We start from the raw sequence: 14,912 nt of genomic DNA on the forward strand, positions 1-14,912 counted from the left end.
ACACACACACACACACACACACACACACACACACACACCAGGGAGTGAATGTTGGATTTCTTTGTTGTGGTTGCTTGCAAATGCTATTTACTTTTCTCTAAGTAGTGGTCATTAATTCTTCGATGCCAAATTAAGGCAAGAAGTGAGTATGTCTTCATTTGTAATCTCTGGAGAAAATTCACAAAGCTGTCAGGTGTCTCAAATGCTGAAAGGGGAAGCATGTCATTCTGGGAACAGAGAATGTACTGGAATCCCAGGATACCTGTATTCTAACCCTGGCCCTGCCCTGAATTTCTCTGTGCTCCGGGCATCTCCCTTCCTTCCCCTTGCTGAGCCTTTCCTTGACTGAAAGAAAAGGGTGGATTCAATGATTTCCAATCATGTCCAGAAGTCACAAAGGGAAACACACCACCTCTGCTTACTTTGTACATCTAGAAAAGGCCTTTTGAGCTTACAACATCAAAATGCTAACTGAAGGGTTTTCTTTGCCTCTTATTGCCTACTTTTTTGTAAACAATCAACAGCGGATGCAAGGGAAGCTAGGGCACGAGTTTGCTTTTGGTCATGGTGGATCTTACACGAGGCTCTAGGAGTGACCTCCCGATGAGTGTATCTGCAGGCCACATTGTACTGATGAAAGAATTCCAACCTGCCTAAGGAAGGCTGTGACTCTGGTTACAAGGGTACAATGCAACGCTCATCTTGGGGGGCCTCTAACTCCTACCTGGCTTTCCACACAGCTTGGAGTTCCTTGTCCTGTTTTCTTTCTGTGGGTCTACTTGTAGATCTTGTCTTTCTCTTCATACTTTCAGGACACATGCAAATGAGGGTGTACACACAGGCACAAACTTCCCACTGCTTTCACCATTAGCACACTGGTCCAATCCATTTCTCAGCCACACTCACCCCCTTGCTGTTCATCAGACTCATTAGGCACACCCCACTTTGGAAGATGGCTGTTGTCCTGCTTGGAATGCACTTCTCCTAGGTATCTATATGGACTATTCTCCACCATCCTTCTCTAACATCCCAATTCAAGATGGGTGTCCTGCTCCCCCATACAATCCCCAGACAACCTTTCTATCTCCCTTCCTGGTTTCCATTTGTTCTATGACCTTTACCACCATTTGGCAAAACTCATAGTTTTTTCTGTTTCTTCTAACAGAAGGTGACCTCAAGGAAGGCAGGGATTTCTGTCTATGTCTATACCCAGAATCTAGAACAGTGCCTGGTGCACATACTACATACTTAATGAATGTTAGTTAAATAAATGAATGAACTGTCTTCCAACCATCCCTCTGTCATTATTTAGTATCCACTACATAGAAGAGGCTCTGGAGAGGGTAGGAGCACAACATATAGTACAAGGATGGGGGTGTGTCTGTCAAGTGCCTGGCAGAGTGTCTCATCCATAGTACACACTCAGCAAATAGGTGGTAAATGAAATAATGAATAGCCCCTTATTAGGAAGAACGAATGGTCTAGTAGGGGAGAAGACCCATGAGTTTCTGACAAGCTAGAATAAGTGCCCAAGACGAAGTATACGCCAAGTGCTGTGGAAGTTCTAGGGGTGGGACAGTGTATGCTTTCCAGCTCAAATGGTAAAGTTACTATGTGCCAAACATGGTGCTCAGATATTACATCTAAGCCTCAGAAAAAGTCTGCCAATCCATGTTCAGTACTAAGCAGATTGTTCTTCTCCTTCCAACTGCTTCTTTGCAATTTTCTCCCCCAGCCCTCATGGTCAGGGGTTGCTGCCCCTGGAAGGTGCCTGTTGGAGCCCTGTGTGGTGCCAGCCACACTCATGTGTTGGGGCAAGCAGGCTATGGTCTTGCTTGTATAGAAGATGCCCTCCATGACCATCCAGGGAAGACCAAGCTTGTTTTCTCTTGGGCTCCCATAGACCTTTGTACACATCTGTCACCTCCCTCCACTGGACTGTGTGCTTCTGGAGTACAGGGATCCCATCAGAGTCAGGTGTGCCTCTCATGTGGAAATGTATCTGAGTTGTTTGTTGAATGAATGAGAGGCAACCCCTGGGTGACCCTTTGGAGTTACTTCATTCAAAATCTTTCTGGCCCACCAAAGGGAGTGAGCTTTCTTCACACAGAAGCTGCCTAAAACATCCTTTCAGGAGGCTTTTAATGTGACTTCACAAGCTTAGGATGCATTCTAGTTCTTTCGTTTCAGAATTAAAAGAAAAAAAAAAATCCCAGAAATCATTTAATGGTTGCTTACCTGAACTTGCCCTCACTCTACTCTGTGCTCAGAGAAAATAGCTTTCCCTGGGCCTTTCAATGGTTATTTTTATTTTCTCAACTTCTAGCAAGAAGCATTCTTTTGCTTTAGTTCAACAACATAAAAGTAAGACTTAACAACAATTTAAAGGGTACTTCCTTTCAATACAGTAATTGAGATAATGCAGAGTTTTTAATGGGTCTCTTCCCTCACTCTGAATATTTTTATGATATCGAAGTAGAGTTCCTGTTCCACTGCTTGGAGAATTCGCTTTGTAGATATTTATAAAGTGGCAAAAGGATACTATCATACTCTGGAAGAAAATGTATGAACCAGAGACATAAGAATTTTGAAACAATGAGAAATGGAAAAAGCAGCTCTTTGTCAAACCCTGGATCCGCAGTCACAGAGTTTCCCTTCCCAGTGGTGGTGGCAAGTGGGCCTGGGGTGGTGAGGGAGGAACTGGAATCAGAAGGAACACTGATGCTCAAGCACAGAAGGGCAGGCATGGAGCCAGGTCGCTGCAGGGACAGAACTGGTCTTCCAAATCTTCCTCTTAGCAGGAACGGCTCTTTGCAGGGGCCTCAGATGCCAAGGGGTCCAGCTCTTTCCTTTTAGAGCTGGAGGAACATGCTCAGTGTTGGGAAGGGACCCCTGTGCCCCACCCACCAGCCCTGCCCCTCCCTGAGTCCCCCTGGGAGCTTGGGACAGCCCCAGAACCCAGTGGGTGCTCTTCCAACTCTGAGCAGAGGAGAGACTGGGGGATTCCGCTGAGCCTTAGATCAGCAGTAGAGTGGATGCTTTATGTATTTTAGGTCAGGGTGTTTTAGTATTAACATAAAGATCACCATGAAAGCTCAGATAATTGGCTGACTAAGTGCCTTCACATTCTCAACACTATTATGCCTTTGGTTTTATTAAATGGCACTTAGTATGTATCAATGAATATTTCATCGGTCTTTCATTATCAAGTGAATCATTGAAAAATCACTGCCGTGGAGTTAACTTTACCCTGCCTCCCTTGAAATGGCACGGTGCTTGCCATCTCATTAACAGATATTTTTATGGCCATAATTTGGCTTAAAGATCAAATAGTTGAAGAAATTTGGAATTACATCCCATTAAACTTTTCTGTCTTGCCCTTAGCTGAAACTGGACCAGAATTTCGTGTGCACAAAAATCACTCTAGTGTCAGGACTGACCTTCGCTCCTGAGTTGTTGATACAAAATATTGGGGGGGGGTCTCTTAAATTGCTGAGTTTCTGAAAAAGCAATCTTCGTAAGATACTTACTTTCCATTGCCTACCCAGGGAGATGGTATCTGAGCGACTTTTGAGGCATTTTGCTAAAAAAGAGAGAGAGAGAGGGAAATAAGGACATCTATTTTGTGTTTTATTAATTCAGAAACAGATGGAAGTGTGATTTTGAGTACATTAATATTGATTGCAGCGTTTCGGGATGCCTCCTGTTCTGTTCGCAGAGCTGGGATGTTAAGTGCACGTCAGCACACCACGACGCACACTCGATGAAAATAGCTGGGTAGGATAATTAGCGGGCTCCAATCAGGACCATGCAAGTCACTTGATGAAAGATCTTATATACTAAAAGGCCCAGTGAAATCAGACTCAGTTCTCCAAGAAGTGGCTTAATTATCCTCATCTGAAATTTATTCTGCAAAACAAGCTCTTCAGAGTACTGGCAAGCCTTTCACCTTTAGCTCCCATGGCAAACTTTTTCCTGGGATGCAACGTGGGCTGTAATTTCTGACTTCTCAGGAATGGGCCAGGACTGAGCAGAGCGACCGGCAAATCCCAGTTTAGCAATGCCACTGATCCGGGGGTGCATTGCCATGGACCACTGAGGATTCTTTGTCCCTCTGAATGGAACTGGGCTGGTTTCAAAAATGGGCCTCCTGCATTTGAGGGGGCCACACACCTTTAGAGCATTCAGCACCGCCACATTAGGACAGTGGTCCAGCTCTCCACAATGACATTACTGGGTCAGAGCCCAAAGTGCACAGGACTAGCCCTCCAACCCCCCGCCTGACTCAGGCTGGCCTTCTCTGGCAAAGATCAAGGTTATGTTCCTCCCTGCCTCTTGGGTTGCGGCCCAGCCCCATTTGCAAATGAGGTGCTAGGGAGAGTCAGGCATTTTCAGGAGCCCAGGCTGGCAACACTTCTCTGGCACGTGGAGGGAGACCTGCATCTAAGTTGTGTTCTGCAAACTCCAGTTTTTCATCTAAAAGCAGCTCAGCACGCTGCCAGAAGAGTGAGTTATTCAACATATGTTTGGCATTTTTACCGTGCCCTGAACACCACAAAGAACAGGCCAAAGAGGATAGATACTAGAGCTGTGGCTCTCTAAGCATAAGCCCAAGACCAGCAGTGGCAGCAGGATCCCCTGGGAACTCGTTACACATGCCAGCTCTGCAGCCCTGTCCCAGACCTCCAGTAGCAGACTCTGAGAATGGGACCATGGACTCAGGGTTCATGAGCTCCCCAGGGCCTCCAGATGCCCACTCAGGTTCGAGAGCCACCTTTCTGTGGCACAGGTGGAGAGCGGAGATGTAGAGGGGGCGATGGGCAACTGTTGTATTTGATGCATCACCCCTACATGAGCACCAGCTTCATGGAATTGTGACCACACCAGGAAGTAGCTGGTGGACGTGCTCTTTTCCCCAGCCCAGTCGGCGTGCTCCTACAGCCATGCCCTATGCCACTTACTGCACTTGGGAGACCAATGTGAAGGTCATGGTTCAATTCATCTCGGACAACTGTTTTGGTGCAATTTAGCTAAGCAGTCTCATGCACATGGCAGAAATAATAATAATAATGATAATAATAAATAATCATCCTTTTCCTTTAAGACATGACCAACAGGAGCCTTGAGCCTTCTCAAATCTAAATCATGACCATTTGGGGGGCGTGCTGCAAATGAAGCAGAAGCTTCGGAGACCATGAAGCCAGTCAGTGGCCAGTTTTTATCTGGGCTCAGTCCTAAATTTTGGCATTCTTTTGCAGATAAATGCCTTCCTTCCTTCCTCTCTTTTCTTTTTCTTTCTTTTTCCTTTCCTTCCCTTCCCTTTGCTTTCCTTTCCCTTCCCTTCCTTTTTTGCTTGTGAACTAAAATCTCCAGTTCCCTAGACCATGGATTTATTTATTTGTTTGTGTGCTAGTTAATTTTGGTAACCAGAGCAATCAATTGTTTTGTTTTATTTTATTATTTAATTAATCAATTAATTAATTAATTTTGATCACTAGTTTTCAAGTGCAACCACTGCCCTCCAAGGCTACCCATGGCTAAAGGGCTCCTACGGGAATGGCTATCCCCCTAGAGCCCAGGGTGGCTGCAGCGACTTCTCCCACTGTTAAGACATTTCTGGGCTGGCTGCTCACTTCACAGGAGACAGGCCATGACCACGGACACAACCTGTGTCCCCTCGTGTGTCCCTACCATGCAGGGTGGGGAAGAAGGCAGCATCACTCCCCTGATTGCAACCAGGAAGATGTCAAGGGTCATTTGGCCAGTCCAGAAGGTAATCAAGGGATCGCACTACTGCACCTTCTCTCCCAGGAATCAAATCAGAGGTGAGCTCTCTGCTGGGCCCCGAGGGAGAGAGGCAGGAGGGCCATGGCCGGCTGGGATGACAGAGGCTAAGCCTGTTGCAGCAACAACCTTGACATTTAATCACATGCTTGCCATGTCTCATTAGTGATTTTGTCCACCCGGTACTTATAAATTATACAAAATAAGGATTACCTTAAAATATTCCATCAGTGATCTGGAGTACTTCATAGCATGGTCCTTCTTCAGCTTGAACATCCGCAAGTAGAGAAGTGATAAACACCTGTAGCTGTGGCAAGGAGGAAAGGATTATGTTAATGCAACAAAAATGCTGAGTCACAGGCTGTGTTCCCTCCCTTATAGTTACTGAGAGCCAGAAGTAAAAAAAGGAAAATGCTTCAAAGAGAAGGGGTAAGCATTAAAATCCCATCTTGATAAGGGTATAAATTAGGAGAGTAAATGTTTAGTCAGCGACTGAAGAAATCCATTAGTTATCCTTTAATAGTTTAATGGAAAACAAGAATAATGATCTGGGGTAAGCAGCTTAAGTCGATTTGGAGTTTTCAAATCCTTCTGTGACATTTCAGCTGCTTGCTCGCAACCTCTGTGAGACTTACCATAATACCGCCAGCTTTTTGTCCCCATCCGAAGCCAAGGGGCTTGCAAAGTTCTTCAGTCTCATCGCGTACCTTTGAAGAGAAAGGACAAGCTCAAGTGCCATCCGCACGACCCTTCAGAGAGTCTAGAAGTCATTGCTATTCCCATCACCTGAACGCTTTAGTGCCACATTTGCTCGGGGTGGGAGGAAAATGTAGGTCAGGTGGGCAGGAACATGCGTTCCTGGAAACACGTGTGAAGTGATGATCCAAAGAGTGGCGTACAGAAGTCAGCCCTGGAGAGGTCAGCTAAATGTGGAGCCCACCTTCTAGGGCAGTGCTGTGGAACCACCATAGTGTGGCAAAATCCTCAAAAAGAACGAATGCTCGCCATCGGCGACGATGTGGATGGAACTAGAGCGTGTCACGCTAAGTGAACTAAATCAGTCAGCGGAGGACAAATACCGCATGATCTCACTCATATGTGGAATTGAAGAAACAAAACAAACAAGCAAAGGCAGAAAAAAAGGGAGACAAATTCAGAAACAGACTCAACTCTAGAGAACAAACTGGTGGTGACTTGGGTAGGTGTGGGAGAGCGGGGGGAACCAGGTGATGGGGATTAAGGAGTGCACCTGTTGCGATGAGGACCGGGGGAAAGCATGGAAGTGCTGAATCACTGTATCATACACCTGATAGAACACTGTATGTTAACTAACTGAAATTTAAATAAAAACAAACAAAAACCATGCTGGCCACAGACCGTCCTGAGGAGCACTCTAGCTAACCAGCATGACTGGTCTGCGATGATAGGCGGCCACAGGTGTCCGTCTCAGTTGAGTTCATGACAGACAAGGTAAATAATACACGACTCTGTCTGACATAGGCATGGGGAGCCCACAATCACACAGTTAAAAAAGGTCTTTTCTAATGGCTCATGTTTTGAAGATATTCCTATAGAAAGTGGTTTTATTTTTTTTAAGAGGAAGGTCAATTTCACAGCATTTGCCGGTCTAAGAGCCTTTCATTTATGGTGCTTGTATATTTTGTCTTTCCATTCTCTTTAATTGTTACCGTTCCACATTGGGGTGATCAAAGGTGGAACGGTTCTCATTTTTTTCTTCTAGCTGAGCACATTCCATTCTGGGCATTTAGACTCTTGAAAATCAATTCATTGAATAAAATCATTGAGCTTTAATGCAATTTCACAGGTACCTGTGGAGGAATAAGTAAGTGAGTTCAGCATTGCAAAAGGAAGCTGGAAGTGTGCAGGCAGCCTGGGCTCATTCTTATTTATGAGAAGGTGATGGAGAGCCTGCACCATGGACTCCCCATTTTTAACAGCCTCCCCAGAACACCAGGTGCCCCAGGGCTTGCCCCCTAAGACCAGGCACCCTGTCTCCTGGTTATAGCTCCACTGCTATGAAGGAATATTTTCCAGCAAAAGGACCTGTGAACTGGGTGTGGGTCTCTTCTGTTGCCATATTAAGCGAAAGGATTTTTATTATGTAATAAATCAAACTGTCTTTGACAGTTGGATCACTGAAATGTCAAGTCATTGTGATGTCCCACTTGTTTGCACAAATACATTTCTACTGCATATTCCCAGGGCTCAGAGCTGCTATAATTGCTTGAAGGAAGAAAACTGGGCTCTCTCTGTGGCCAGCATACTGCCAGAGAGTGATAAAAATCTCTCCACCACATATTATGTCACTAAAAACCATGTTCATATTAGTTACCCTCTAATTGCAACAACTTTTGAAGTGAGTGGCTCATGGAACTTCAGTTGCCTCAAGGGACCAGAAGACCTAAATTGTTTTAGCCCATTTTATTCCCAACTGAAATTTGCTTAAATATATATATGTATATTTATATATACATATACATATGAATATATATATATACACTCCCATATATATACCCACACATGCTCTACAGAAAATGCGAAATCTGTACATGTAAACAGAGGGCACACGAAGGGGTGCATGTGAAACTCTGAAAGAAGTCCATGGATTTTGTCAATGTCACTATCTTGTTTGTGATACTGTTGGGGGAAACTGGGCGCGGGGCCAGAGGAGCTTTCCTGATCATTTCTTACAACTGCTAGGGAATCAACAATTAAGATAAAGTTTCAAACTATTGACTCTAAAGTGAACGTCCATACATTCTCCCCTGTAAATAATAATGGAAAAAGAAGTGTTTTCTAATGGGAATAAATGTTACTCCAAGACTCGCACTGCATTTTTACCAGAAATGAAATATGATGCTCTGCTTTTGTATCTTTAAGAAAGCATGTGTTTTCCTAAAAGAAAATGAAGAAAAAAGAAAAATATAGAGAGATGGGAAACACCCATCATTTCACCCTACTGCAGCTGGGATCTCATTTCCCTTCCCGCATGGTCTATAGGCAGAAACATGCTTTTCATGGCCAGAAATGTGGTGTGTATATAATTCTGCAGTTATATAGTCTCCATCGTGGCTGATATTCACTGGCTGCAAAGAATTCTGTTGAGTGTACTACAGTGTAATTACTTACTCTTCTGTGATTGATTATTTGGTTTGCTTCTAATTGTGTGCTATAATATATGCCAAACTTAACACCATACAGATAACTCGCTCTACTCTCACAATTACTTTTTTCAGTACAGGAAATTCACATTTCCAGAAGTTGAATTACTGGCTGAAAAGATATGAATGCTCATTTGTAAAGGTTTTCCTCCATAATGCCAAATTTCCCTCACTTTATAATGATCAGTTTCTATTCCCCCAGCAAAGGTGAGGCCTAGGTCACCATTATTTGGCGCGTGTATGCATGTGTGTATCTAAACACTAGGTATTAGTATTTTTTAACTTTCCTACTAATTTAAAAAGTGCCTTTAAAAAAAGTTTGCATGTTTGGATGGATAGAGAACATGAATTTTCTCTGTGTTTGTTCACTAATGCTGCCCCTTGACTTTTAATTTTTGCCAGAAATTTCATCCTGTGCGTCTTTGAAAATCACTGGTGGCCTCGAATACACTGAGAAATCAATTTCCTGTTAAAAGCTACAGAATGGCGGTGGTGGCTTTTACAGAGCAGAAAGCAAGTCTGAGAGATAGATGCCTTACATGCTTCTCTGAACAGAAGAAAGCCAAAGGTGGTTGCCTGGCAAGGTGAGGCTGCTTTCCTCATAAACCCCTACTTTAGTGACTTGAACTTCCTCTTCTGATTCTATGGAAGCACAGTTGGTTTTTTTTTTAAAATAATACTGTGCATTCTTTTGATCTTTTGGAAGACTTTGCTGGATAAATATGCATGCTCAGTGTGTTCAATGTTTGTCTGGAGGTTTAATTACAAGGGTCTCCGATTTGTACCAGTAAAAGCGAGGCCTGGCATTATCAATTAATCAAGCCAGAGGTGACCTGAATAGAAAGGACTTATCAGGTGAGGAACTGCTCACTCAAACAAAAGCAATTATTTAGTCCGTCTAGCAAATGATGGTGCTTTTCAATTATTTTACAAATATCTGCACATTGCTGGAAAATACAACAGTGGGCATTTCTTCTCTTTCCGCTTCTTCCAGGAATTTTTCTGATTACTCACAAATTTTATTCCACCAAGATCAAGGGCAGGCCAGGAAATTTCATTTCAAATGCAAATGAGACCAATAATCTGTGCAGTTAATATACTGGTTCCTATTCGCATCTTCTAATCTTTACCCCTCCCCCTCCTACCACCTTGTCTGTTTCCTTGAAGTTACAGACACAGGGGAAGTTCATGCATACCTGCTGCCCTCAAGCCAACTTTGTGTAGGAACAGTGGCCCCTCCTTTTTAACAACCCAACGCAGAAATTCTGAGAAAACCATGGTTTATAACAGAAATCTTGATAGCGCCACCTTCCTTGAATTATAAAACTGCACTTTGAAAAGGCCAGTGTCAATACCAAATGGTGAAATTATTATACTTTACTTCCACCCACTACGTTTCCATTTTAATTTTATGAATATTGCAAATTATAACACTCATGTTACAACCTCTGAAGGGGATAATTTATAAAAGCAGTGTCCATCAATTATAAATTTCCATGACATTAATAAAATGGCAAGAACTAATTACGATGACTTCTAAGAAGAAGATGCGTAAGACAAACCATTAGTAGGAGGAAATGATAGTTTTAAAAAAACATAGCAGCTTCTAATTACGACTGAGATGAGCTTAGGAAGATTGCTGCAGAGAGGCCATTAACCTGAGGAGCTCCACGGTCTCAGAGTACATGGTATAGGGAGACTTGGCTTCTAGAGGGTCACGCTCCATCGCATTGCCACATTCAGTGAAGGACAAGGCTGCGTCGGCATAATTCACGGCTTTGCCAAATTTCTCAAACTGAAACAAGAAGATGACTCGTTAACAGCATATTGCCTCTTTTCTCCCCCCCAGGTAAAGGAGCAGGTCTCAACTCCAGGGCCATTTTGCACCCCTCCCCCCAGGGAATTGACTAGACAGGGCCTTGGAACATCCTATGGGCAGACCTTGCCCTGAAACTCTGCTTTTCATGAGACTCATGGGCAACTTCCCTATACAGTCTTTGTGATCACATCAACCCCATCCCCAGGGGAGGAGTAACAAATTGATGCTATTGTCATGAAAAATGTGAAGCTTCTGGTGTGACTGTTGACAAGAATCATATCACTTTCATTGTAAATGATGGCCTGAAATAGTGTGTCAAAAAGCCAAAAAATATAGCACCACTAAATATTTTAGTTTAGTAAAATTTTATTGCAAAAGGTTTTAACCCCGATAATGGTCATGATTAAACTGACTCAGACATACTGATTTCTTTTTTATGTATAATGAATATTATATATGACACTTTTATAGTGAGTATTTTATAACAGTATTTAATGTTTTCAACTTTTTGATAGCTGGATGTAAGAATTCCACTAATATGAGATTTTATGTAAAAAGAACCAATATAATGCAGATTTAGCTATTTTAATTTTCTTGTATACCTTTTATCAAAATATTTTCTTGCAGCTGTGAAGGTTTCAATTCTCAAAATGGCAGAGTAGTTGTCTCTGGAAAAGGATTAAGTACAACTATAAAATGATGAGTTACAGGTCCTACAGAACCACTGTTGTAAATGACTCTTTTTACAATAAATGTTCTGCAGTTTCCTCACTGTGAGCTGTTATGGAAGAATATTGGTTTCAACAACGTTCAAAGCGATTTTATGAAAACCTATGTGTGTGTATGTAAACTATCTCCTCCTTCTCGTGCCTCACCTGATTATTTCCTTAGGTAATCTGGCTCTGACTGCCTCTCTTGTGAGGAAACTCTTCCTTACATCTTGATTTTTCAAAGTGATTTCTCATTCAAAAACCCACAGCAGGAAGGTTTCCTAAAGATCTCCTAGACCAAACCTCTCTTTTTCCAAAAGGAGAGACTGAAAAGTCCAGAAAGATGATTACGTGGTCATTGTGCCACTTTGTGGCCAGGTCCTACCCTGGTCCCAGGCCTCAGTTTCCCCATCCATAAACCAAGGCGTTCAAACAACAGAGGGCCTCTGGGTCTGGCACAGACATGAGCCTAGCAAAGATATCTTCCTCTAAATGAATGTCTCTCAACCTTTGTTTCCATCATTACCACCTCTCCCCTGAACCCTGTGGGAGTTATTTGAGGTATTTTTTTCACACACCTCCATCGAAACATAAAGACCAAAAGTATGCTCAGCATCTCTTCGTGCCCTGTGGACTGGAGGGTCATGCACCATTCCAATGTCTGACTTTTTTACTTTACCCCCAAAACTGGCTTTTGCCCTCAAGGGGCGTTGGAGACACCTCAAATGAAAATGCATTTTCTAAATGGCTTAGACAAGAAGTGATTTTGGGGATACACATAAACACAGCCCTGGAAGGTACAGAGTGATGTTGGCTCTTAACCCTATATAAATATATATCTCTGTGACTCTGATTTTTCTGTTCCTCCAAACCTCTCCTACATGGTCCCACTCCATGAGCCCATGAGTCTCTTCAGCATCTCCAGTGGAGCGGGTACCCAGCCTGCCTTGTCATTTTTGTCTGCAGGAGCAGGGGACAATAGCTTTCAAAGGAGCGCTCCTGCCACAGAAAGGTTAGCCGTAGACAATACCTGAGCAATTTGGACCGCAGTGGGAAAATGACTGTCCAACATTGTGAGCCAGCTAAGTCCTGGATAGACACACTGCCATGATGGAGGACAGTGGGCTTTTTTCTTTTTTTAACATAATGGAGTTGAACTGAGGTGAGGACCCTGAACTGAGGCACTGCCCTTCTCTGGGGGCAGTAGAGAGTATTAATATCTATGCCTAGGTCCCCATCTCAGAAATTCTGATTCCATCTATCTGGGGTGAGGCTTGGGCATTGGGTTTATTTTAAAGCTTCCTGAGTAATTGTGACATGTGGCTGAGACCCCCATTAGGAGGAGCAATCAAGACAACTCAACATGCTGAGATCATCGTTGGTCTCAGTGGCCAAGACCCTTGGAGGAAACAGGGCCATGTGTCCTCAGAACTCTGGATGACAGAACTTCATTTCTCTGTGTGGGGTCCTAGCCTGACTGTGGGCCTCACCTGGAAACATGGAATCAGTGCAGCACGGAGCTGCATTTTTTTCTACACACCTGGGTTTCTCAAAGCCATTTTTTGAGGCCACCTGACCAGCTGTCAACCACTTTGTCTCTGTCTACACCAGTTTTGATTTACTGAAACCAAAGGGATTTCCCACTTTCTCCAGGGAAGTTTCAAAAGTCATCTCGAATTCACTTGAAAGCCCGCAACAGTATGTGGCATTTAAGTTGAGAAGTTAGGGCAAGGGGAAGAAGAGCAAGAACATGAGTAAGGGCAGGGCAACATGCTGCAAAAAGCTCGGGAATTCTGGTGTAAGGAATGAATCAGCCCCAATCTGCCTATGTCAGCATAGCAATGAGGCAGTTGGACTTATTGATAAGATGACTTCTTTGTTTCCCTTCAAAACATGATACCGGAATGGGAGGGACGCAGCGAGAAGGGAAAAACCTACCAGCGCATCAGCTTTGTGCTTTAGCTTCTTAGCCTCTTGCATGTAATAATCAGCATTGTGAACCCTAAAGAAACAAAACAGACTCCTTAAAGTTTCATCTTTTCCCCAAAAGACGGAAGAACCACAAATAGTTTTGCTATAAATCCATGCCAAGACAATGCCTTGGAGAAGGCAGGTGACTGCTAGCATTTGCAGAATAACCAACTTTGAAAGAAGCCCAGAAGTGGGATGTGAAGTGTGTAATGGCCCAATGGGACCCATTATTGGCCCCTGCAACCCAATCATTCCACTGTCCGAACATCCCGTGGACCCCATCGAACCTAGCTGATGCTGGCGCTCTGTTCAATCTGAGGACATGGATAAGAAAGGGGGCCAAGGGGCACCTGGATGGCTCAGTGGGTTAAGCCTCTGCCTTTGGGTCAGGTCATGATCTCAGAGTCCTGGGATCGAGCCCCGTATCAGGCTCTGTGCTCGCTGGGTAGCCTGCTTCCCCCCATCTCTCTGCCTGCCTCTCTGCCTACTTGTGATCTCTCTCTCTCTCTCTGTCAAATAAATAAATAAAATATTTAAAAAAAAAGAAAGAAAGGGGGTCAAAGCAACCTAGAATTAAGCACCTGTCTTTGGAAATGGTACCAGAGCTCCATGATCAAAATGGGCCAAAGACATTTCTTGGTGCAGACAGAGGATGTGTGGGGATGAGGGGCCGCTGCTGAAGTCTTACTTTGGTGCTAAAAAAGCCATCCTGCATGCACCCATCCCCATGCACCGCCCCCACACCATATCTGTGATGATCTGGGAACAACATACGAGTCGTCAAAAGTGAGCTTGGGTCTCCGGACATTGGCGGTGCTGCTGGACAGAAGAGGCAGGGCTGCCCAGGATGCCATCTCCAGGTGACTGCTATCCATGAGGCCCGTAGTGATTGTGGAGGTGATGGTGGAGATGGTTGTGGTAGTGGTTGTGGTAGTGGCTGTGGCCGTGGCAGTTGCAGTGGCCGTGACAGTGGCAGTGACAATGGCAGTAGCAGTGACAGTGGCAGTGGCAATAGCCGTGTTGGTAACCGTGATGGCAGCAGAGCTTGTCTTTTTTGGAGTGTCTCCATCCTGGGGAAAAGGACAGACAGTTGCCATAAGGTTCAGCCTCTTAGAACATCTTTTCACATAGGCTTTGAATGTCAAGCACAGTAGGAAACATGACAAAAGAAAGATAACAATGCACACAGCTTGAGAATAAACAGGTGACCCTGGTAGATCACCAGCGCTTGTTCTAGGATAATACCAACCACGGAGCTAGTCCCGTGCTATGATTACAGAAGTCTCATTATCTCAACAAGACAGCCACTGGCAGATCTTGTAGGAAATGTGGGTGGGGAGAGGAAGAAGGGGGTAGGGAGAGAAAGACAAGAAAGAGGAGGAAGGAGAATGAAGACAGCAAGAGTGAGCATGGGTGGGGGGATAGAGAAAGAGAGGTGACCCTGAT

At 44.1% G+C, this 14,912-nt stretch overlaps 1 protein-coding gene across 1 annotated transcript; it reads right to left on the reverse strand.

The window, feature by feature from the left end:
• Window positions 1-3,530: 3,530 nt before the first annotated feature.
• Window positions 3,531-14,536, reverse strand: LOC116863442 (AF4/FMR2 family member 2-like; the record flags this gene model as incomplete). The annotated part of the gene is made up of 6 exons (XM_032850892.1): window positions 3,531-3,583; window positions 5,998-6,091; window positions 6,420-6,491; window positions 10,625-10,761; window positions 13,434-13,497; window positions 14,241-14,536. Coding segments are annotated over 6 exons (716 nt in total), but the record flags the coding sequence as incomplete, so codon positions are not given.
• Window positions 14,537-14,912: the final 376 nt, after the last annotated feature.

Source organism: Lontra canadensis, unplaced genomic scaffold (genome assembly GCF_010015895.1).
Source record: "Lontra canadensis isolate GAN:19392208 unplaced genomic scaffold, GSC_riverotter_1.0 scaffold1192, whole genome shotgun sequence".
NCBI classification, from domain to species: domain Eukaryota; kingdom Metazoa; phylum Chordata; class Mammalia; order Carnivora; family Mustelidae; genus Lontra; species Lontra canadensis.